General features: G+C 43.9%; 1 protein-coding gene across 1 annotated transcript in view; it reads right to left on the bottom strand.

The window, feature by feature from the left end:
• Positions 1-1,740: 1,740 nt before the first annotated feature.
• CAB39 (calcium binding protein 39) overlaps positions 1,741-24,871 on the bottom strand; it is a 102,277-nt gene continuing 79,146 nt past the window's right edge. Inside the window, exons 5-9 of the mRNA XM_070385317.1 lie at positions 23,814-23,982; positions 15,979-16,038; positions 11,901-11,966; positions 5,154-5,297; positions 1,741-4,329 (exon numbers count right to left, since the gene is read on the bottom strand). Of these exons, the coding sequence (XP_070241418.1) occupies positions 4,141-4,329; positions 5,154-5,297; positions 11,901-11,966; positions 15,979-16,038; positions 23,814-23,982 (628 nt within the window). The 3' untranslated portion in view covers positions 1,741-4,140. The remainder of the gene's footprint in view (positions 4,330-5,153; positions 5,298-11,900; positions 11,967-15,978; positions 16,039-23,813; positions 23,983-24,871) is intronic.

Raw genomic sequence — 24,871 nt, forward strand, 5'->3', positions numbered from 1 at the left:
CAGGCAGTGCCACTCTGCTGTCCCAGGCCTCCTTTGAGAAAGGCCCCGCACCCAGCTGTCTGCAGGCCTGGCAGCTCCTGCCTCCGGGTTAGAAGGAACACAGAGAGCATGTCTTAGGTGGGGATTCTTTGGCAGCGCAACTTGGGACCAGGGTTCAAATGCATCTTTTTGTTGTTGTTGTTCCATTGCCAAGTTGTGTCAAACTCTGTGACCCCATGGACTGCAGCATGCCAGGCTCCTCTGTCCTTTGCTATCTCCTGGAGTTTGTTCAATTTATGTCCATTGAGTTGGTGATGCTATCCAACCATCTCATCCTCTGTCATCCACTTCTCCTCCTGCCTTCAATCTTTCCAAACATCAGGGTCTTTTCCAGTGAGTCAGCTCTTCCCATCAGGTGGCCAAAGTACTGGAGCTTCAGCATCAGTCCTTCCAATGAACACCCAGGACTGATCTCCTTTAGGATGGACTGGTTGGATCTCTTTGCAGTCCAAGGGACTCTCAAGAATCTTCTTCAGCACCACAGTTCGAAGGCATCAATTCTTCAGTGCTCAGCCTTCTTTATGGTCTAACTCTCACATGTGTCCATGACTACTGGGAAAACCATAGCTTTTACTGGGACTTAAGCCCAGGACACCTCGCTAAAGAGTGATGTCGCTGCTCATCAGGAGGCAAGGGGGCACACGCAGGTGACTCCAGGGTAGCCTACCTGAGGCTCGGTTCTAGGACCAGCAGGGAGAACGTGGAGGCTGTGGTGGGGAGTCTCACCTAGTCCTTCATGGCTTTAGCTCTCCGCTGGGAGGAGGGTCACGGCAAGTGTGGGGAGGACACAGGAGTGGCCAGTGCTGGCCTTGAGGCCTCTTGAGAGGTATGCACGGTGGTGACTCACGCCTCCAACGGCTCCAGCTTCCAAGAACCAGTGAGCGTTGTGTGAGCCTTTGCATCCAGTTTGCTCGATCCTCACACGAGGAAGGTGGCCTGGTGACTTCAGCTGTGGATGTGGGGGCGGGGGCTGCGGGAGGAGACCCGAGTCCAGGTCTCGGTGTGGACAAGCCTGCTGCAGCTCCCTGCTCACCCTCTGGAGGACGGGCAGCATCGCCTGGTCCCAACATCATCTTTGGAGAAGCAAGATAGACCTGTGGGCCTCAACTACCTCCTACAAGAGATTGTAACGAGCAGAACATCATTATTCAGATTTCAGAGAGGCATTTTTGGGAAGAGTGTGTGTGTGGGAGACTGGAGACGCCATCTGCTGACAAGGGTTACGGGGAACCTCGAGGATGGGGCTGGGCACCACGTGGCAGCAGGTGGCCTGGAGGACCGACCTGCTGAGGGGCCCGCTGAACCCTATGCTTCCAGAGTGCTTGCAGCTTCTTTGTGACTTCACTCCAGTTACTTCTAAGGAGTCCTGCCGAGTGCTCAGTTTTATCTTAGTGTATTGATAATGAAGGGTCACAGAACCAGAGAGAGGATCTTCGGTCTGAGAAGTGAGGCGAGTAAAAGGCTTAATACTTAACTGTGAAAGGAAGGACCAGGGAGCTATATATGACCCAAGTGAAAACCACATTTTGGACACCAAAAATAGAACCTCAAATGGGGAAAAAAAGACTTTGAGGCTTGTGTATTAACTGTTCCCAGCTACAGTTGGTGACACAGTTCGTGCTAGTGTATCTCCTGACGGGGTTGTTAACAGTGATACAAACGCAACTATCTAAAGACATGTAAACTAAACAACTGACAATGTTGTTTCTCCAAAATTTTATTTTAATTTAAATTACAGGGCCAGCCAGATATTCTGATAAGAAATTTACTTTTCCTCAAGAGAAAGGAAATGCTTCCAAGGCATTGTTAACAACTGTATACATCTCCACCTTTTTTTTTTTAAGGGTTAAAAATCACATTGAATAACTGACTTATGTAAAATTAAACCTTTATAACACAAAAATAAACCACTTCCAGTATAATAGTTTTGGTAACATGAATATATTAAATGATCAGAATTTCAAAAGCACTTTTTGAGTGTTTTCACATTTTGTTTAAAAACAACAAAAACCCAAAAGTCTTAACTATCCCCAGATTCTAATGCGAGAATAACACATCCGTGTTTTCTTTGACACGCTGCACGCCTCACTGTCTTCCACACAAAGGCTCTAGTGCTACAACAGCATCAGCAGAGAGGAAGCTGCTGCTTCGAGTTCTAAGATCCAGCGTGGCAAGGAAACCTCTCTTCCATGTGGTGTAATGAATGCTTGCACCCTGAATCCAGACACCCAGCACTGGACCACGCAAATCAGAACGATGCATCACAGCCAACTCTGCCTTCCTAAACATCTTGGATAGTTTCACTTCAAGGAGTTTGGATTGCTTTCTTTAGTTCCAACAGAAAAAACATGGATTATTTTACATAGATTTTGGTAAAGACAGGCTCAGGAAAACCAATTATAAATGTAGACCACCATTTCAATTAAACAGAATAAAATACATCTGTATTTTCTGGGGCTCTTTTCCTAAATGGTGCTCCTGGAAGGAGATTTTAAAGCCTGCTGAAACATCAGCTGGGAGTCTCATTTTACTGGCTGATAAGTAATTCAATTAGTAAGAGAGGCTAGCAAAGAATAATTATATAAATTTCTTAATCAGCTACAGCCATGCTGAATTCGAACCGGCAAACTCTGATTTGTAAGTTGTTAGTTGTGATCGTCATGTCACTAAGATGGCCAGATACCATTCTAATAATTTTACATAGATATATTCTAGGAGACGTTGTTCTGCCGTGGCCACAGTAACAAAAAAGTGGTGCAAAATCAGTTACTTTATAAATACTGATAATTTGCAGCATTAAGGAACAGGACATTAAAAAAAATAAATTTCCCCGTAGGACACCTATGACTAGGAACTCTTCTTTTCCTAAGAGAAGCCAAAGTTTTAATTATTCAGTTTCACAACTATTGTACTGGATTACTTACTCTAAGAAAGAAAAGGTGCTCTAAAGAGGTCTCCCCCCACACAAAGAATCAGCATTAATTTAGCATAATCCATATCATTCGTAGATCTGGAGAACTCTTGACTCATTTTAAATGAATAAGGCCAATATTATGCGGGAAAAAGTGTAGCTGAGCTCCAGGTCTGCATTGTAGTCTACTGATGGCACCCCATTAGACAACTGAATACAAAGGACTGGTTTACTTTGTTTTCTTTTAATGCTGTGATACTTAAATGTTAAATCAGCATTTTCAGGTGATCTGAAGTATTTCAATTACATATGAGCATTCATTTTTTGCAAAAACTCAATATTAGGTAATAGTTACATACTAATACAATAACATTCCTCTGCTGTACAAATTAAATCATTTAAAAGAAATGAGCATTCTAAGAATTATATACAAAAGAAACCTGTAAGCACTGTTGAAATGAAATGCGAGGTGTCGTTGCTAGCTCTACTGTTTTAAAATACCTTCAAAAAGTAAAATTAACAAATACCCTTCAACATATCCAGGTTTACAAGTCTCAAGAAAATCAAATGTCAAAAAATTCTAGAAAGCTGTGAAAAGCATATATACATTTTCCTTATGACCTTATGAAGCTTCACACTTTTGAGAAGTTGCTAAGTTTCAGTATCAATTTATTCGTGTGTCAACTTTATCCACTCAAGGAGCTCCCATCTCGGATACAGTTCCCCTAGGATTTAAAATAAAGCTCTGCACGATCTTCCATGAGTGAAGGCATACAATCTTACCCAGAATCCATGCTCAGATCTTTAACAAAGATAAACGCAAACAGGCAGGTTTACTCTGATCAGATCAGTGCCCTCTTCCCCTCACACACTATCATCTATGCATTTGCCTTCAAGGGACCTAGCCATGTTCAGAACTTCTACAGCGAACGGAGTCTTTAAATTCTGAAATGACACAAAGATCAAGAAAAAGTCCACGTGTGCTCTAGTGTGCAAGAAAGCAGCAGCTACGTTCTCCAACTTGGACTAAAAAAACAAACAAAAAAAAATCAAAAAAGGTAAAATGAAAACCGTTCACTTAACAGCAGATTAGCAGTAATGTTCCTCATGAATCGATAACAGTGCCTGATGCTGAATAGCTAACAGCAGACGCTGAACTTGGATTTAATATTTTCGATGTTTATTGGAAATCAGGCTTCTTGCTGAGCTGGTCTCTTCAAATCCCTGATCTGTTTGACTAAATACGTCTTCTCGTCATTGAACTGCTCATCCTCGGTCCTGTCATTCTGGAACTTGCTGAGGAACTCTATGAGCTTGGCTTGGTTCTTGAGGAGGATGTCAAGGATGGGCTGTGTCTTGTTGGGGTTGGCTACGAACACCTGCACAGGGAGAGATCAATGTCAACTACAGGACAGGGCGCGACACGGAGATGCTGCAGAGCACATGTGGCCACACCCACTGCTCCCCCGGGGGCACGGGCTGAAGTCAGGATTACTCATTCGGGGTGTCTGCTTTGGAAGACCTTATTTTTACAATTAAAAAAGGAGGGAAGAAGTGCATGTTTAAGCACAAAAAGGACTGACATGTTCACTCATGCTCTGTAGTTTGTATTAAATACAGACTTTGATTTTAGAATAAAATGGGCAGAAGTTAGTTCTGGGCACAGGAAGTCAGAATGAATTTCAAGAACAAAAATCTCCATGGAAAGCATTAAGAAATGCATTACCCTTTACTTTGGGATTAGTAATCTTCCATGCCAAAGACCACCTGATGCAAAGAACTGACTCACTGGAAAAGACCCTGATGCTGGCAAAGACTGAAGGCGGGAGGAGAAGGGGACAACAGAAGATGAGATGGCTGGATGGTATCACTGACTCGATGGACATGAGTTTGAGCAAGCTCTGGGAGTTGGTGATGGACAGGGAAGCCCGATGTGCTGCACGGTCACAAAGAATCAGACACAACTGAGTGACTGAACTGAACTGATGCCAAAGATAGGTGACACTCCTCTACAAATCAACTTTTCTTATTCCCAAATACAAATGCCCTGTTTCTGGGTCCATTTTTGTTAAAATGTTGTACCACACAACTGTGAAAATGAACTGAATGGAACTGTGTCACTCAGATTACCAAAATGAAGCTAATAAAATAAGTAACTTGCAAATAAAATGGGATGAACAACTAGTGTTTATGGTTTTAGTACCTTAAAAACGTGGAAGGCCTCAAACTGGATGTTACGGCTTTTGTCTCGTAGAAGGTTCATCATTAATTTGAGGTTCTCAGGTTTACTGATGTATTTTGTCATAATCGTGAAGTTGTGTCTGTCTAGTAGCAATTCACCGAGAAGCTGAGAAAACAAACAATTTATCCGTTTATTCCACAATTATCACTTAAGATTTGAAATAAAATCAAAGTTTTAAAAACAGTTCATTAAATAATATTATTAAGCATAGAATATTAATAGGCAGGCACTCAAAAGATGGATGAACTGAATTATGACCTGAAAGCTAATGAACGGTTCCTGTTTGCTACTTGGACACCTCCTTTTTCTTCTGGGGTTTAAACCTATGGTGGGTCTTGACACTGCTCCCTGAAGAAAACCAAATTCAAGTCACATGTGGCTCAGAATCTGAGACTTATCAGGATCTATTCTTTAAATATGCATTTGTGTTATCTCAGTAAAAAGAAACCATCAAAGAAAGTGGTCAGAAGATAAGTTACTGGATAACTATAAACATTAATCTAATCACACTAGGACCACAGCCTTGTCTAACTCAATGAAACTAAGTCATGCCCGTGGGGCAACCCAAGACAGGCGGGTCATGGTGGAGAGATTTGACAGAATGTGGTCCACTGGAGAAGGGAATGGCAAACCACTTCAGTATTCTTGCCTTGAGAACCCCATGAACAGTATGAAAAGGCAAAATGATAGGATACTGAAAGAGAAACTCCCCAGGTCAGTAGGTGCTCAATATGCTACTGGAGATCAGTGGAGAAATAACTCCAGAAAGAATGAAGGGATGGAGCCAAAGCAAAAACAATACCCAGCTGTGGATGTGACTGGTCATAGAAGCAAGGTCCGATGCTGTAAAGAGCAATATTGCATAGGAACCTGGAATGTCAGGTCCATGAATCAAGGCAAATTGGAAGTGGTCAAACAAGAGATGGCAAGAGTGAATGTCGACATTCTAGGAATCAGCAAACTGAAATGGACTGGAATGGGTGAATTTAACTCAGATGACCATTGTATCTACTACTGTGGGCAGGAATCCCTCAGAAGAAATGGAGTGGCCATCATGGTCAACAAAAGAGTCCGAAATGCAGTACTTGGATGCAATCTCAAAAACGACAGAATGATTTCTGTTCATTTCCAAGGCAAACCATTCAATATCACAGTAATCCAAGTCTATGCCCCAACCAGTAACGCTGAAGAAGCTGAAGTTGAACGGTTCTATGAAGACCTACAAAACCTTTTAGAACTAACACCCAGAAAAGATGTCCTTTTCATTATAGGGGACTGGAATGCAAAAGTAGGAAGTCAAGAAACACTGGAGTACAGGCAAATTTGGCCTTGGAATACGGAATGAAGCAGGGCAAAGACTAATAGAGTTTTGCCAAGAAAATGCACTGGTCATAACAAACACCCTCTTCCAACAACACAAGAGAAGACTCTATACATGGACATCACCAGATGGTCAACACCAAAATCAGATTGATTATATTCTTTGCAGCCAAAGATGGAGAAGCTCTATACAGTCAGCAAAAACAAGACCAGGAGCTGACTGTGGCTCAGACCATGAACTCCTTATTGCCAAATTCAGACTTAAATTGAAGAAAGTAGAGAAAACCACTAGACCATTCAGGTATGACCTAAATCAAATCCCTGATGATTATACAGTGGCAGTGAGAAATAGATTTAAGGGCCTAGATCTGATAGATAGAGTGCCTGATGAACTATGGAATGAGGTTCATGACATCGTACAGGAGACAGGGATCAAGACCATTCCCATAGAAAAGAAATGCGAAAAAGCAAAATGGCTGTCTGGGGAGCCTTACAAATAGCTGTGAAAAGAAGAGAAGCGAAAAGCAAAGGAGAAAAGAAAAGATATAAACATCTGAATGCAGAGTTCCAAAGAATAGCAAGAAGAGATATAAGAAAGCCTTCTTCAGCGATCAATGCAAAGAAATAGAGGAAAACAACAGAACGGGAAAGACTAGGGATCTCTTCAAGAAAATCAGAGATACCAAAGGAACATTTCATGCAAAGATGAGCTCGATAAAGGACAGAAATGGTATGGACCTAACAGAAGCAAAAGATATTAAGAAGAGATGGCAAGAATACACAGAAGAACTGTACAAAAAAGATCTTCACGACCCAGATAATCACGATGGTGTGATCACTCACCTAGAGCCAGACATCCTGGAATGTGAAGTCAAGTGGGCCTTAGGAAGCATCACTACGAACAAAGCTAGTGGAGGTGATGGAATTCCAGTTGAGCTATTTTAAATCCTGAAAGATGATGCTGTGGAAGTGCTGCACTCAATATGCCAGCAAATTTGGAAAACTCAGCAGTGGCCACAGGACTGGAAAAGGTCAGTGTTCATTCCAATCCCAAAGAAAGGCAATGCCAAAGAATGCTCAAACTACCGCACAATTGCACTCATCTCACATGCTAGTAAAGTAATGCTCAAAATTCTCCAAGCCAGGCTTCAGCAATATGTGAACCATGAAGTTCCTGATGTTCAAGCTGGTTTTAGAAAAGGCAGAGGAACCAGAGATCAAATTGCCAACATCCGCTGGATCATGGAAAAAGCAAGAGAGTTTCAGAAAAACATCTATTTCTGCTTTACTGACTATGCCAAAGCCTTTGACTGTGTGGGTCACAATAAACTGTGGAAAATTGTGAAAGAGATGGGAATACCAGACCACCTGATCTGCCTCTTGAGAAATTTGTATGCAGGTCAGGAAGCAACAGTTAGAACTGGACATGGAACAACAGACTGGTTCCAAATAGGAAAAGGAGTTCGTCAAGGCTGTATATTGTCACCCTGTTTATTTAACTTATATGCAGAGTACATCATGAGAAATGCTGGACTGGAAGAAACACAAGCTGGAATCAAGATTGCCCGGAGAAATATCAATAACCTCAGATATGCAGATGACACCACCCTTATGGCAGAAAGTGAAGAGGAACTCAAAAGCCTCTTGATGAAAGTGAAAGTGGAGAGTGAAAAAGTTGGCTTAATGCTCAACATTCAGAAAATGAAGATCATGGCATCCGGTCCTACCACTTCATGGGAAATAGATGGAGAAACAGTGGAAACAGTGTCAGACTTTACTTTTCTGGGCTCCAAAATCACTACAGATGGTGACTGCGGCCATGAAATTAAGACGCTTACTCCTTGGAAGGAAAGTTATGACCAACCTAGATAGCATATTCAAAAGCAGAGACATTACTTTGCCAACAAAGGTTCGTCTAGTCAAGGCTATGGTATTTCCTGTGGTCATGTATGGATGTGAGAGTTGGACTATGAAGAAGGCTGAGAGCCAAAGAATTGATGCTTTTGAACTGTGGTGTTGGAGAAGACTCTTGAGAGTCCTTTGGACTGCAAGGAGATCCAACCAGTCCATTCTGAAGGACATCAGCCCTGGGATATCTTGGGAAGGAATGATGCTAAAGCTGAAACTCCAGTACTTTGGCCACCTCATGGGAAGAGTTGACTCATTGGAAAAGACTCTGATGCTGGGAGGGATTGGGGGCAGGAGGAGAAGGGGACGACAGAGGATGAGATGGCTGGATGGTATCACCGACTCTGTGGACGTGAGTCTGAGTTAACCTGGGAGTTGGTGATGGACAGGGAGGCCTGGCGTGCTGCGATTCATGGGGTCGCAGAGAGTTGGACACGACTGAGTGACTGAACTGAACTGAACTGACTGATACACGCCAAACATCATTTTATCTTATCTGATTCAAAAAACTTTATAAAAACAAGTACTTTTCTGGTCCTTCTTAAGCAAGGTATCCTGAAGATATTTTAAGCTTCTCTTAGTGACACCATAATATCACTAATGATGTTAATTAAGCTAAAAAAAAAAAAAATCTGTCGCTTCAGTTAAGTCTGTGCTTACTGAGTTCTATGGAGTTGATTATACCACATCAACTCTTAATTTTAGAATCAAACCTGCTTTTTCTAGATTTCTTTTTCTGAAACTAGCGGTCACCTCTTCATGTTGTCATGGTGCCAACTTCCAGTCAAGGACTAGTGTGCAGGTGGTGTGGCCTGCATGGGGGCAGGAGCCAGAGGCACAACAGAGTGGCATCCAGCCTGGCTCCTGGCACCAGCCTGCCTGGGTTCAAATCCTGGCATTTTGCTCCTTGGGAGCACTATATCCTTGAGCATATTATTTAACTTCTCTGTGCTTCAGTTTCATCATCTGCACAAGGGAGCGGATGCTGGCGCCTGTATCTTACGACAGTGCAGTGCGAAATAACAGCATGAACACCTGCAAAGCACAGTGGACCTGAGTCCAACAGAGACATGGAGTGAGGTCCAAGGGGAGGAAAACGCATGGCCAGAGCTACCTTGCCATGGTTTACCTGCTTTTGTTAATTCCTTTCTGGGTTCCTGGCTATGTTCTACATACCTGAAGACTCCAGATAACTGATCTCTAGATAAATAACATATCAGTAAATCAAAAATAACCTGATGTGCAGGAAAACAAATCTGTTTAGGATTTATAAAGAATTTAGAGGAAGAATTCAAAAGCTCAGACAGGTTTCACACTAATCCGAATCACAAAATCTACAACTTTCAAAGTAAGAAGCCCAGTATTTACTTTCAGAGGCTCAGAAGTTAGCATGAAGTGAGTACAGATTTACTCACAGTGTTCATTTTCTGTCACACAAACCAGAGATACTGAAAATGGCTCATTTCAGCTTGATTATCTAGGGGAGGGTAACCAGTAATTTAGAATATTTCTTTGGATGTAAAAATTTAGAAATGTCAGGACAATCTTATTAAAAATAAAACCCTGGCAGTCCAGTGGTTAGGACTCCACACTCTCACTGCTGAGGGCCAGGGTTCAATTGTTGGTCGGGGCACTAAGATTCCATAAGCCACACAGCGTGGCCAAAAAACCCCCTGAAATCTGGTACAGGGAATTCAAGTTTAAATAAATAAATTAATTTAATTATTATTAAAATTAAATAAATTTAAATAAATCCAAATTTAAATAAACGCCAATGTGGCTGCAAAAAAAGGGAGTACAAATTAAAATACATGTTTAGAGTACCACTGGTCCTCAAAATTTCTCCATGTGTTCAGGAGAAACTGCAGGCATGAAAGGCTGGCTTCATATCCATTACTAAGGTCTTACAAGTGGCAGTCATAATCTTCCTTTCATGTTGGTAATTCTTAAGTGTTAGAAGGTCTTGAAAGCCTTTCTCCTATCTAAGCAGCCCAAGAATTCAGCATTTGGTCCAAGTCTTCTGATTTGCCAATTAAGAACCCCCTCCCTCCCCCGAGGAGGTATCAGTCCTGGAAGCTAGTATGCAAGGAAAACCTCTCTAGCCTCCTTGGCCTCAGAAAATACTGAGTGCATCCAACGGCAGGAAGAGGCCCTTGGATACAGAGAGGTTCCTGGCAGAGGGCTGCTTCTCCGCGAGGCTCTCAGGGAAGCCCGCACTAGGTCACACTGACACACAGGGAGGAGCAATGCCTTAAACAGCCGCCAGGTGTACCACATCCACCCTGAAAACGAACGGACTGTCCCTATCAGCTACCACAACCACCGGCGATTGCCCGGCCAGCACACCTGCACACGGAGAACAGGTTAAGGATCCCTGGCACTGGACCAAAGGATGCCTGGGAGGCCAGGCTCCACCTGACGAGCACTGTAGCGGTGACACATTTCTCATGGCCTTACGGAAAACGAAGGACCTAGTCAGGGGAAGGAATCTTTTGGGAATGTTCCTAATGTCCTTTAGTCAATTTCCACAGAAAGACAAGGTGTAAAAGAGTGAAATCCCCATAGGAGCAGCAGTAGGCGGAATGGATTGTCTTGGTTACAATGAACTCAGACTCTCTGAGGGGAAGCGCTCTGGGCAGAGTAGAATTTAAAGTGGACCAGACAAAACCACAAATGGAATTGCAAATTTCCGCCCACAAATCCTTTGTGATTCCACCTGTAACTCCAGTCAGGACCACTTCCTGACAGAAGGAAGGGGCAGACATTGATTAAATACAGTGAGAATTTTCCAGAGTAGGGGTTAACAAACGATCTGTAAAGAGCAAGACAGGAAACACTAAAGTCTTCGCTACCCGTAAAGTGTCTGAGGCAACCACTCAAATCTGCTGTTGTAGCCAAAACAGCCACAGACAATACATAAATGAACAAGTGCATCTGCGTTCAGACAGAATTTTATTTACAAAAACAGGCAGTGGGCTGGATATGGCTCATGGGCTGTCGCTTGCCAGCCCCTATTCTAGAGTTTTAAGTCTTTAAGTTTCAAATGGAACTGTCCACATCCTTTTTTGACACAAAGCAGCCAAAGCCCTCTGGTTCCCCAGGTCACTGCTGGCAGCCGTCCCTCCCCTCACACAGCAAGCCTGGGACCCTCTGGGCAGAATCCCGGGAGCACAACACCTGTGGTGCCTTCAACTCCGTGACAACGATTCTAAGTTTTAAAAATAAGGCTCTAAAACCTAAAGAACTTCCTCACTTGGAGATTAGATCTTCTTCAAAATTCTGCATATTCTATTTTGGTATCTCTAACACATAAGGAGGTGAGTTGGGGTGGGTGCCCTGGGTGAACCACTGCTGAGCCCTGCTCCTTTCCACAAAAATCTCGACCAGGGACACACGCATGTTTCCTACAAAGGTCTGGGACCCATACACGTTTCCAACAAGGGGTGGAGAGAAATGAGCAACTCAGATGATCTGTCATACCTTGAGTGACTGTCTTTTTGTCACATAATTTTCTGAATGAAGTAACTTCTCATATTCACTGAAGAACTAAAAGACAAGAAAACACACATCAGAGGATTTTCTTAAGAGCAGTAGAAAACATTGAAAAGCTTGAGCATACACTTTTAATGGCACAGAGGCCAATCTCAGCCCAAGCTCTGCTCCTCCTGTCCGTTTCACACTCATCCTCGAGTGATATCCGCTGGTTACTGTCATGAAAAGGCTCCTGGGCTGGCCCCCTCGCGGCTCCAGAGAAGTGTGCACAGAGCTTCTCTCTCTTCTGTCACCCACACTTCATATGCACACAACTTAAATCCCTTCCCCACCTCCCCATCCCACTGTTTTCTCACTGTTCTCATTTCCTTGTGTTGAATTAGAAAATTCACATTTTTTTTTTTTTTTTTTTTTTTTTAACTCAACTAGTCCAAAGCACAACCACAAAGAGAAAAGTTATCTGTTCTTTCAAAGCAAGAAAATAATTAAGAATAGAAGAGAGAGAAATTCAGCACTGTTGGGTAGGAAGGTGTCCCATAAATGGTAGGACTTGAGCTCAACTTTAATAATGAGAGAGATTTTGTTTAGATATGGGGAGAAGGGATACTCTTCGGGATAAAAACAGAACACAAGACTGAAGACCTGGAAAATGCAAAATGATACAGACTGCAGAGCTGACGAGGATCCACTAGATTTACAAACGGGCTGGGCTCACTGACAAGAACCGTGTCCCTGGAAGGGTAAGGAGCAGAAGCAGAGGACAGTAGGGAGGTGGGGCACAGACAGGAGGGACACACAGGGGCAGGGCCCCCCTCCCCAAAATTCAGAGGAGTGGGCCAGTTAGCTTTCTGTTTGTTTGAACTATGGACAGGCTTCTGAAGTTGCAAAATGCTGCAGTACTAGTGTGACGCTGCCGGGTGTCAGTGCATTACTGAGACTTGTCCCTGGCTGTGGCGGGCGGCTGAGGATGCCTGCTGTGTATTCTGTCCACGCTCAGACTTCTTCTGCCTTTGCTTTATGATGGGCCCTCATCCACCATTCATTTGTGGTTTAGAGCAGGGATTGGCAAACTCTAGCTCCTGGGCTACATCCAACCCACTGTGTGTTTTTATACACGTTTTACTGGAACACAGCCGTGCTCATTCGTGTACTGTAAATAAATTCGTTTATGAATTGTTTATGGCTGCCTTTGCGGTAGAACTGACAGGAAAGTTGACCAAGAATGCATGGCCATGAAGCCTCAAATATTTGCTCTCTGGCTGGCCCCTTACAGAAGAGGTTTTAGCGCTAACCCAGAACCACCCCTGCATCCATTCTTTTATCTCTAGGCAGAGGTGGGATCGCCCTCTATGTAGTATGCAAGGGAGTTAGACTTCTGTCTTCAGAGGTGGCTGTTACCCCTTCCTTCTCCTCAAATGATCATCAAGTCATGATGGAAAACAGTTGGATCCGCCTTTGATCAGTAACACAGGAACACCTCAAGTTCTTGACAGAACATGCAAGTTAAGATTTTCTGCTGCATAATTTTTAGGGTAAGCTTGGTTGCAGGAGATTATCCTGAAGGAGAACTGCCTGGTTAGATCTCAGCCCGGGTCAGCAGTAAAGGACTAGGACAGACAAAGGACTGGCATTGTCTGGGCTTCTCAGAGATTTGCTCTCCATGAGCTGCACTTCAGTTCAGCATTTTTTTCACTGCAGAGTCACCCTTGGGGATGGCGTCAACTCCATGATGCTGCAACTCAACTCCTATCTAAGAACGCCAATGGGAGAAATGTGCTTCAGGCCCCAGTGCTAGAAAAGGCTGTTTCTTTTGAACAAGCTTCACAGACACTGTGATCTTTTAATGGTTTTGTTTCCCTCTATGTTTTGATTATTAGAAAGCTCAGAACCAAAGTGTACAGACTTTAGAGCATGTGTTTTTGTGTAATAACTCCATGTTCTGCTTAATTTAAATTGCTTGTATCTCCCCTTTTCTTCTCCTCTCCCAGATCTGACTGCACTGTATACATACATACATACATATTTACATATAAATTTCAGTTAGCTGCTGCACATATGTTTTCTAAAATCCTGATAACCAATGTCACCCATTAATAACACAGGAAAATATTTTATTGCAAAATTAAAGTGACATCATTGCCTATAGTAAGTTTCTTGGAAATATCGTTGGTAGGTTTTAAATTAAGACACTTGTATGCTTAATTATAAAAACCTTTGAGATCATGTTCTAATAAAAACAATTTGTTAATGCTTATTAAATGCTTACTGTGTTCCAGGCACTGTGCCTTGCACTCGGCATACACATTCTTACCTAATCCTCACAGCAACCTAGTAGTAACGAGAAGGTGCTGTTATGAGCCTTCTCTCAGAGCTGAGGATCCTAAAGGTACAGAGGGTCAGGGAAGCACATGGTGAAGCTGAGACTTGAAGCCAACTGCACACAGTGTGGTGCTGAAGCCCACGCTTCTGACTCTGCCACAGGCGGGGACAAAACGTGCTTCTGACTAAAACCAGCAAACACATGGAAAAAACACCCTACATCCCAGTGCTGCTGCTGCTAAGTCACTTCAGTCATGTCTGACTCTGTGCGACCCCGTAGATGGCAGCCCACCAGGCTCCCCCATTCCTGGGAATCTCCAGGCAAGAACACTGGAGTGGGTTGCCATTTCCTTCTCCAGTGCATGAAAGTGAAAAGTGAAAGTGAAGTCGCTCAGTCGTGTCCGACTCTTAGGGACCCCATGGACTGCAGCCCACCAGGCTCCTCCGTCCATGGGATTTTCCAGGCAAGAGTACTGGAGTGGGGTGCCAGTGCCTTCTCCAACATCGCAGTGCACACGAGCAAAAATAAAAATAAATGACCACTGATGCTTATGTCATCAATGAGGCTATTTCTGAGGGAATTACTATGGACTCTGCACTGTGTTATGATGTTACTGCTAGTGGGAGGGAAAGATGGGAACAGGAACATGGAAGAACTAGAAAGCATAAGCTCTGCCTCCAAGAATCTTCTAATTTAGCTGAACAGCACAGGGAATTTCCTGGTGGTCCAGTGGCTGGGACTCCACACTTTCACTGTCGAGGGCACAGATTCAATCCCTGGTCGGGGAACTAGGATCCCATAAGCTGTGACATAGCCAAACTGCCCTCCCACCCCTGAAAAGAAAAGCTAGTTGAACAGTGAGTAATGAAGTATTAACAAAGCCTGGGATTTTAGAAATTCAAATAACTAGTGGAAGAATGAAAAACTAAGCCAAATTTTAGAGGAGAGAGAGAAATTTTAAATGGACTGTGATCATGGTAACTTCTCCAGGAGCACCTATACGGTTTTGGACAGCGCCAAAATTAAACTAGTGCGGCACAGAGAAGTGCTCGTGGGCATCGTAGGGAGCAGAGGGGACACGCGGGAGAGAAGGAGTGACCCTGCTGTCATAATGATCAAGGGCAACCAGGTCATCAGAGTGCCCAGACCTGCTCACAAACCTCTGTGGGTTCTATCACCAGGAAGTCTAACATCAACTCCAGCTGGAGGGGGCCTTATGGCTGAACTAACCGATGTCCTTCTTTACAAATAAGTACTGACTCCTGAGTCTTCAGAATTAAGGCCTCCGCCTTGGCCACAGGAGCCAGCAGCAGAATGGGGACACTGCTCATCCACCTGCTGTGTCCTCTAGGCTAGGCCTCTGCTCACCCACTGCCACAGAGTCCCTGTCTCTCTCTTCGTAAGCAGCTGGGATGTGAGCAATGGACGGGAAGTATAGGGAAAGAAAAGAAGCCACATAGTAATTTTCTCTTTATCTTAACTATGTATTATCATTCAGCAGCAAAGTGCTTTATTTTCCTCTTCTAAAGCAAGAGAAGATGCAAAGGGGAGTGTGTCATCAGAAAGAAAATTCTGCTTCTGACCAAGTAACGCTCTCTATCTCGGCTTTCATAGAGAAATGATTACAGCACCAATTAAAAACATATTTCCAAAATAAATCTTCTGGTACAAAATCTAATTAAAAGCTTTCATTCTGGTAACAAAACTTACAGTGTGCTATTTTAAAATAGAATTTCACATACTTACTCTATCATAATGTTGTTCCAAAAATTCCGCACTGAGCAATTTATGTCTTGTAAGTAAATCCTAGAAAAAGAAAACATACTTTTTACAGTTGTTGGTATTCAAGTTCTTTTAGAAAAGAGAATCTTAAAATTCCGCACCATTTTACCTGATAAAAACAGCTGTCAAAAATTACTACACTTAAAAATATTTGAGCATGAATTGTATTGAAAATGTTGATTCTATGTAAGAGCAAATAAAAATCATCAATAATTTGAAATTGTGAGAGTAATGGTTATGATTGTCGCAGGTCTAATAGCTCTTAGATGGAAAAATTAAAAAGCAAATTTATAAGGTAATGGACATAAAAACTCAAAGAAAGGGAATCAAGAACTGAAATGAAATAAAAGTAAACAGTTGTGATAAAATGCCAAACAGCATACTGCTCCTGGTAGAGAAAGAAGAAATATCTTTTATTAGAAAAAGTACAGGAGGTTTCATTTTTTCCTCCTTAACTCAGTTACACTCAGTTTCATCTTGAATACTACCTTTTTTCAGAGGTAAGGTCTCTTTTAAAAGCCCCATCATAAACATTAGCTCCAAAGCAAGCAGACTTATGCTGCAAACATACAGAACCAAAAGTTATGAATAGTAGAGTCCAATTCTGCATCCCTGTGAAACAGAGCTTACGCCTGACCCCATGGATGTCCCTGGAAATTACTCAAGGGTCATTCATTCAGAAAACATCTCCTATGTGCTAGATAAAGGTCTAGGTCCTGGGGCTACAAAGACAAAAAGAGGTGGTCCCTACCTTCAAGGACCTAGAGGTCAGCAGTGAACTAGCCACGGACTCACCAGGTGGGAGGAGAATGGAGACAGGCGACAGCAGAACAGCCCACTCATCTTCAGGGAACTCAGGAGCACAGTTCCTTTAGAGCTGCTGACCCGAGAGGTCATGTCAATAATCCCTTCTCTGAACCAACTTTCCTTCGCTTGTTTTCTCTGCTGTTTAGGTTACAATGACTAGTGTTTCCTGAAGTATGTCCTGAGAAATGCCCTAAGGAATGTTTCATGGTCAACAAAGGAGGAAAGGGCTGCAGATTTGGTTCCCTCATGGAAACGAACCCCTCAGGTCTCAGGGGGTTTTGGAGGGAGTTCTTCTGATGCCTGCTCGTTAGCATCCTGCCCTGAAAAGTCCTGCTCTGCACGGGCTTGCCCCTGGCCCAGTTACTTCCTACCTTCAGACCTTGACACACATATCGCCTCCCTGGGGAACCCTTCTTGACTGGCACCAAAGCATGGTCACGGTTATGACCTGACATCTGTGGGATTATGCTCTTAACATCTCTCTCATGGTAGGCTATGCTATGCTAAGTCACTTCAGTCGTGTCCGACTCTGTGTGACCCCATAGACGGCAGCCCACCAGGCTCCCCTGGCCCTGGGATTCTCCAGGCAAGAACACTGGAGTGGGTTGCCATTTCCTTCGTGAAAGTGAAGTCACTCAGTGGTGTCCAACTCTTAGCGACCCCATGGACTGCAGCCTACCAAGCTCCTCCGTCCATGGCATTTTCCAGGCAAGAGTCAGGGTAGGCTATAAATTCTATAAACACAAGCTCATGTCTATTTTTACTGATCTCTGAATTCCCAGCACCTATGCAGTAACCAGCACATAGTAAGAGCTTAATATTTAATAAATAAATGAATGAACCAACAGAATTCAGGAACATGTTTGGAAACACACCACAGTAAGCAATCTTTGAAGAACGTTTTTAGGCTTCTAACCCCACCCCAAAGATTTATAGGTGTTCAAACTGCTGGATAGGGTATGCATCCTATGCCCATGGAAGATCTACCCAATTTTCCCCAAGTGTCCTTTGGGGATTAAGCAGGCAAAATGAGAAAACCTGGAGTCGGACTAACTTCAAGAATCTGGAAAGAAATATGGGGAAGGAGGAGATGGCAGGGCTAGAAGAATTTATATTATCTTAATATATTTATATTGTCCCATAGGGTCATATGTGAAGGAGAGAGGAACATGAGAACTTTAAGGGAATATATCAAGAATGCTTGTTAAATAGTGTCCTGCCTCTAACATGCTACTCTCAATGTAAAGTGCTATGTCTATAACATGTGATCTATGACAGCTCTCCCCTGAGTTAGGACCTCAAGGGCAGAGGTTTGTCTGGGCAGATCACTGCTAAACCAGAGTTCCCTGGTGGTCAAGTGGTTAGGACTTCATGTTTCCACTGCAGGGGGCCCTGGTTTGATCCCTCCCTGGTCAAGGAGCTAAGATCCTGCAAGCCTTGCAGCATGTCCCCCGCAACCCCCACAAAAATCTCCTGAAAACAAACGAAAAAGATCACTGCTGATCCCCAGAACCTAAAGAATAGCGCCCAACATGAGCAAGCAGTCAAGAGACTTGTGGAATGAACAACGAATAAGCAAATTTAAAGACTGCTGTGTCTGGATTCATGCAAGACTGAGTGTCTCATTTACTCTGTGGCTAAGTCTTTCTGGAGGCCACTCTGAGCAAGTACAGGGCTGAGAACCAAGAGCTCACTGCTCTGTCACGATCTGACCAAAGAGAAAGGAGGCGTCTCAGAGGCAATGGCTCTCAACTGGGGTTGGATTCTTGGGTACAGGGAGGTAGAAAGTATTTCTCTGAAAAGCAAAGATCCTAAACATGCTGTACAAGTGTTTTTCTTTTTGGTCTGAGTAAGGTGACTGTTTATCCTGAAGGCTGTATTTCCAGTAGGAGCAAGAGGCTCACAGTTGGGCCACACACAGCAAGGGGGAATGTCCAGTATGCCCTCATCAGAGACTCTACCTGTTACCATTCAGTTTAGACAGACCAGGAGGCTCAGGAAACCACTGCCAACCTAGGGATCACATCTCCGGGGCCTTGGGGGAGGAGAGAGACTGGAAAGGGGTTGCTGAGACTGCTCAAGCAGGAGCCTGACCCCAGTGCATTGGTGGAGGGAAGTCCTTCCTAATAAAGGCCAGACCAGGGCCTGGAGCAGACAGTAGAACACCAGCAGGGAAGGAGTAATTCTTGAGAGCTGGCACAGAGGAAAAAGGCTATACTAAGCTGGGAAAAGAGGTGGGGACTCGGGCAGAGCGTCTCTCTCCTGAGAGACGGGAAAAAACCCTACCCTCGGGACTAGAGCCAAGAGCTCAGCGAGCTCAAACCAGGCTGTGGGCTGTGTGAGGGGATGAGGCGGGGAGAGCACAGAAACCAACAGACTAGAAAACAAAGGGAAGCGGTCATGTAGTCGAAATCTGGTGAGCGACTGGCAAAGCTGACAGGGTGCACGTGGTCCCAGATCAGCAGAGTGGTTGGGTCTGCCAGCAGGGGACACAAAGAGCATGAGGTCTGACTTCCCAGCCTATCTAAATTCCCATATGGCCAAGCCCTGGCATGACCCAGAGACAGGTCAGGGGTCATCTCCCAAGTCCAGCAGATGGAGCAGCCAACTTTCAGGGTGGACTGAATTAAAAAGATTCCCACAAGTTACGTGAGTTTTGGGTCCCAAACATCATGTGACAAAGATGGCCCTGGAATCCCTGAAGAAATGCTACTAACCCAGGGGGCTCATTTTCAGAGAGCCTCGGCAAGCCGTCTGGCCCAATGTTGTACTTGATGACTGTCTATGTCCGAAGACAAGAGACTCAATTCTTCCAACTGTGTGGTTCACCTTTGGAGCTCCAAAAGTTAGAAAGTTCCTCTTGTGGTAGAGTTAAAACCTAAACCCAGGCTACTTCCAGAAAACTGTCAAGAATCACAGAACTAGGTGGAATCCATTTTCTTGAGGATCCACTTTAAATACAAGCCGTGCTCTCTTGGCAAGTCCCTGTCGAGTCTTCTCTTCTCCAGGCTAAATTTGTCCAGTTCCTTTAAGGACACCTCGAATGACAGGTTCTGAGCCCCCTCGCCATCTGTTGTCTCTGAAAGTCATCTCTCTGTCGGTGTGCCCTGAAAAGCACAGCACCTGGGGCACGTGTGTGCTGTTGTTGCCTCATAAGCTTACAGTGGGACGAGACCTTCAGCAGGCTCCTGAAGTCACACGTTATGTAGTCACAGGTAGCTTTGGGGCAGCAGCATCATTCTGTTTAATTTTACTGGACTTACACAGAATTTTGTTTACTCAGGGTCAGCTCTCCAGTCAGACTGCCTGGGTTCAAATTCTGGCTTCCCCATTTAGTGTCTGACTTCATTCAACATTTTTCTAGGTTTCCATTTCCTCATGTGTAAAGAAGATAATAATACTTCCTTCACAGTGTAGTTTGAATATGATATGAAGTTACCTACATTTTAGTAATTATTACACTGTGTAATGACTACATTTAGTATTATTTCCTATTATTATGCCTTATTCTCACATCTCTTATTTACAAAGCTGGGTCCTCAAGTGGAAGACCTCGGTTTTTGAGGGTTTTTTAATCCTTAAATTTTTTTTTTAATTGGAGGATAATTGCTTTATAGTGTTGTGTTGAAGACCTCAGTTTGTCTGTATTTAACTTCAGCCTGTTATATATTCTGGCCTCTCTGGATCTTTATGAAGCCTTATTTCAGGATCTCTGCGATCTGCTTTCTATTCCTTTGTGGCATATATTTGTTGTCACCTTTTATCTGAGTCTTTAATAACAATCTTCGGCTGTGCTAAGTGAAGACAAATCCACTAAAAATTTCTCTCCAGGATGGTGGCAATCCATTTTCTGGCACCTTATGGATATGGTGTTCAATTAATTATGAATTGCTAACCTGAAACTCCATCCAGCTCCTAGTTTTTCATTGTTTTACAGGTCTGTTAAAACAGACCTGTACAATCATTCAACATCTAATATAAAAAGGAATAATTCTAATAGCTACTGTTCTCTGTGCATAGACTATGTGAGGACATAATAACCTGAACATACTCATATTGTCACCTACATTCTGACAGATGGAAAGACAGGTTAAATCAGTCTCAGAGCAGAGAACTGAATCCAGGCAGCCATGCCCTTCGCCCCCTGATCTACACGTGTCTATGAGATTAGTACGACTGAACTTACTCTTAGTGAATCCATGCTGGCTGTGGGTACACGGTTTCCTTTCCAAAATGCTCAGAAATCATCTCTTTAGCAGTAATATTTTCTAGAACCTTACACAGGTATAATATCAAGCTCCAAGCTCCACCAGCCTCTCTGGGGAGTCTACCTTCTTTTACTCTGGAAAATGGGAAATATATTTGTTGACCTTCTGATACCCCTCCCTGTCTTCTTCATTCCTCTTAAAAAAAAAAAAAAATCACGAACAAATATTTGACCACTGATTTACTGTCTCAGTATCCCATTCATTCAAGCTCTGAACCATAGACATATTTCAAGCAGGTAGTTTTAATTTCCCTTTAAGACCCAGCAGCTGTACCTCCTCGTCCAGGGTTACGGATAAGCTGCATTTATTTGAAAGGTTTTGTGTGTGGAGTGCATTTTCTGGGAAGGTACCTCTGGTCATTCTCAAAGGAGAGCATGAACCAAGGATCTATTTTTTCCATTATAAAACATGTCCTCTGCCAAGAGGCCACCAGCAAACGGGAAGAGGAGCAACCTCCTTCCCTTATCAGCACCTCTGGCGTGGAGGTCAGACCAGCCCTGCCTTGACCACACTTCTTAAAGAAGGTTCGGGAGGGAGCTTCAGTCTGTTTGACAGGCCTGTGCCTCTCCTGAAACACTCTTAATTCTGGGCCCTACTTCCTTTTGCCTCTTGGCGGGCTCTCCCCCTTCTATCGGGAGTAGCTGAGACACAGGAGCCAAACCCATTCCTCACTGCTCTAGCACCCTCTCCTCTAGAGCTCATCCTTAGAATCCTACCAGGTTTTTAAAGTTTCCCTTCTTCAGGTAGAGAACACCTGCCTGACTCTGCTCAGTCTCTCCATCTCTGGTGACCAGGACCCAGCAGGGTGCTGAGACGGAATCACCAGCAAGGCCAATCAGACCGTCAGAGACTGGGACTCACGTTTCTGGCAGAGTTAGCGTGCCTCTCACCTCAGCTGTGCCGTCTGTGCTAGGGGCATGTCCCTCATACCCTCTTGGTCAGGCGGTCCCGCTGAACTCTCCCAGCCCGCTGCTGCTCCTCTCCTCTGCCCTGGTCCTCCTCCTCCCAGGGTCCTGTGCTCAGGCTTCCAGCTTGCTTCCGACCCAGGAGCATCCCTTCCTGACACCTGGTGCTGCTACACCTCCCTCGTAACAGGTCTGCTGCTTCTGAAGGGGAGTCCCTTTCCACCAGTACGTCCCAATCACGAGTGCAGTGATACCCAAGATGCCATGTTTGTCACTCCACGCTATAATCTCAACGTCATTTCGTTTTGCTTTGTACATTGTGTGTGTGCTCAGTCGCTCAACTGTGTCCGACTTTTTGCAACCCCATGGACTGCAGCCTGCCAGGCTCCTCTGTCCATGGGATTTTACAGGTAAGAATACTGGAGTGCCCTTTCTTTCTCCAGGGGATCTTCCCGACCCAGGGATCGAACAGGCGTCTCCTGCATTGGCAGGTGGATTGTTTACCAGTAAACCAACTGGGAAACCCTTGCTTTGTACATTAACATATAAATAACTGAGGTTGTACCTAAGGTTTCTGACATCTTGAATAATCCCTAGGCACCTTTCACATAATTATTACCTTATTCTCATTCAATGTGAAATCCCAGGCTTCCAGGCTTTCGCCCTATTTTAAGGGTGTTCATTCTACTGAAGGAACACATTTTATTCAAAGACCAAGGCATGTGCTCATCGTCTAAATGGGTCTTTACACATAAAACTGAACCTTTACAATAATAGTGGCCATTTCTCACTGTAACAGTGTTTATGGTTTGCAAGCACAGTAGTGTATGTTAGATTATTAAATTCTGAATATATTGAAATTGCACTTCTAAATACTCACTTATGAGGTCAGACATTTTATATAAGGGAATGTTAACATATAACACAGAGGATGAGATAGTTAGATGACATCACTGACTCAATGGACATGAGTCTGCGCAAACCCGGGAGATAGAGAAGGGTGGGAAGCCTGGTGTGCTGCAGTTCATCGGGTCACAAAGAGCTGGACACGACTTAGTGACTGAACAACAACAACAGCATATAAAGGCTTGCTCTCACTGTAAAAAGCACTAATAAACATTACTGCTTTATTCACATACCTTAAACGGCACAGAACCTTGCAATTCAAAACAAAATGTGCATGCTGTACACTGATGCCATATCATGTGTCTTTAATTTATACAAACACACAACAGAGGAGTAAGGCAGGCGGGGGAGGGGGGACACTGCTGGTGATTCCGCACCCCCTGCACCCTGGGTTTAGTAAACAGCTCTGGCCTGAGCATGAGACGGGAGAGAGCAGCTCACTGTGCCCTTGGGCCTGTTCACAACAGGGTGATCTGTCCCGAAGGTGGTTCTACTATTTAAAGATATGTGTATTCCAAACTGATACGGCCCTGAACGGAAGCCAACTACTCTGTCTGCTGCTTTACCAAGGAAACTGCTGCACTATGTTCCCACACAGGAGACAAATCTGATTTTCACATACACTGTACATCTACATACTGTGTTTGATGGGGAATTTAACAGAAAAGTGTACCTTTGACCATACAGGACTTATGCCTTTTAGACAGACTTGAGTCTTAACTTTTCCAACCTATTAGAGCTGTGACTCTACTGCACACACCTGAGTCACAAACACACATGTAAAATACGTGTTCTGTCTTCCCACTAGAGGGCAGCCGTGTGTAGCTTTGGACGGTACAGAACGTTTAGGAAAGAACAGCACACCTGTTAATCTCACTTGTACATATATTTAGAATTCTACAGTTTTTGTTACCTTGAATGTGGCAAATGCATCTGAAGCTATGTCAAATGTTGACATTTCGACATATCTGAAGAAATCATAAAACTGTTCCGACCACAAAATGATTTTTGCAAGTGGTTCATGTCTGATGCATTCTCTTAACATTATTCCACAATTTAGGGCTATTTCTGGAGATTCATACCTGCAAAAAGAAAAGACAAATATGACTGCTTTCCCCCCATCACTGTTCTTTTCAAACTCCCAAAAGTTCCAGTTTTTAGAACAGGAAGTTTCAGACATGTTCTAACTAAATGGCAGAGAAGCTTACAAGGTGCATCTCTCTCAGCAGAGTATGTGCTCAGAGGGGTGAGTCTGGTGGGCACACACGCGTCAGTGGCTGGTGACCGCTTCAACGTCAAGAAAAGCGACAGCCTTGCCAGTGAGTATGTGGAAACAGCTCATTCCTCCAGTTAAAAGACCTGAAGGGAGGTGTTCAGGGTCACACCTCCAAAGAGGGTTTAGTTCACCTGAGGTGCTCTCAACACTTCAGAAAAACCAAACACTGAATCGAAAAACAATAGAAATGTTAAGTTTCCTAAATTCACAGTATCTAAATGGGTCTATCAAATTTTATAGCATTTACACTTCATTGTTTCAATTTAATACTCAAAATAGTACTTTCAAGACTGTTGGCAACACATAAACGCTGGAGCCGAAAGCCTGGTCTTGGGGATATCACCAAGCACCTTGTCGTGGGGCCTGAGGGCTCTCAAGTGGACACAGGGGTACATGGAGCTCCACACAGACTTCTACTCCATCTCAAGGTCGCTCGCCTCTTCCTTCCCCATGATCAGAAAGAGAACCTCGTTCTCCTCTCAACACGGCAGCCTTCTCCATTCTGATGTGCACCAAACCTCTAGGACTGGACTCTGTCTGCCATCTGCTCACACACGTCACCCCATCTCTCCACTTCCTCTCACACTTGCACACTCAGGCTGAATCTCCTTCCCCACTCACAGCCGCCTTTAACTTCCTGCCACTGAATCCAAAGACCTCGTGGCTAAAAAAAATGATCTTCTAACACAAATTCT

The sequence above is a fragment of the Bos mutus genome, chromosome 2 (genome assembly GCF_027580195.1).
Source record: "Bos mutus isolate GX-2022 chromosome 2, NWIPB_WYAK_1.1, whole genome shotgun sequence".
NCBI lineage: Eukaryota > Metazoa > Chordata > Mammalia > Artiodactyla > Bovidae > Bos > Bos mutus.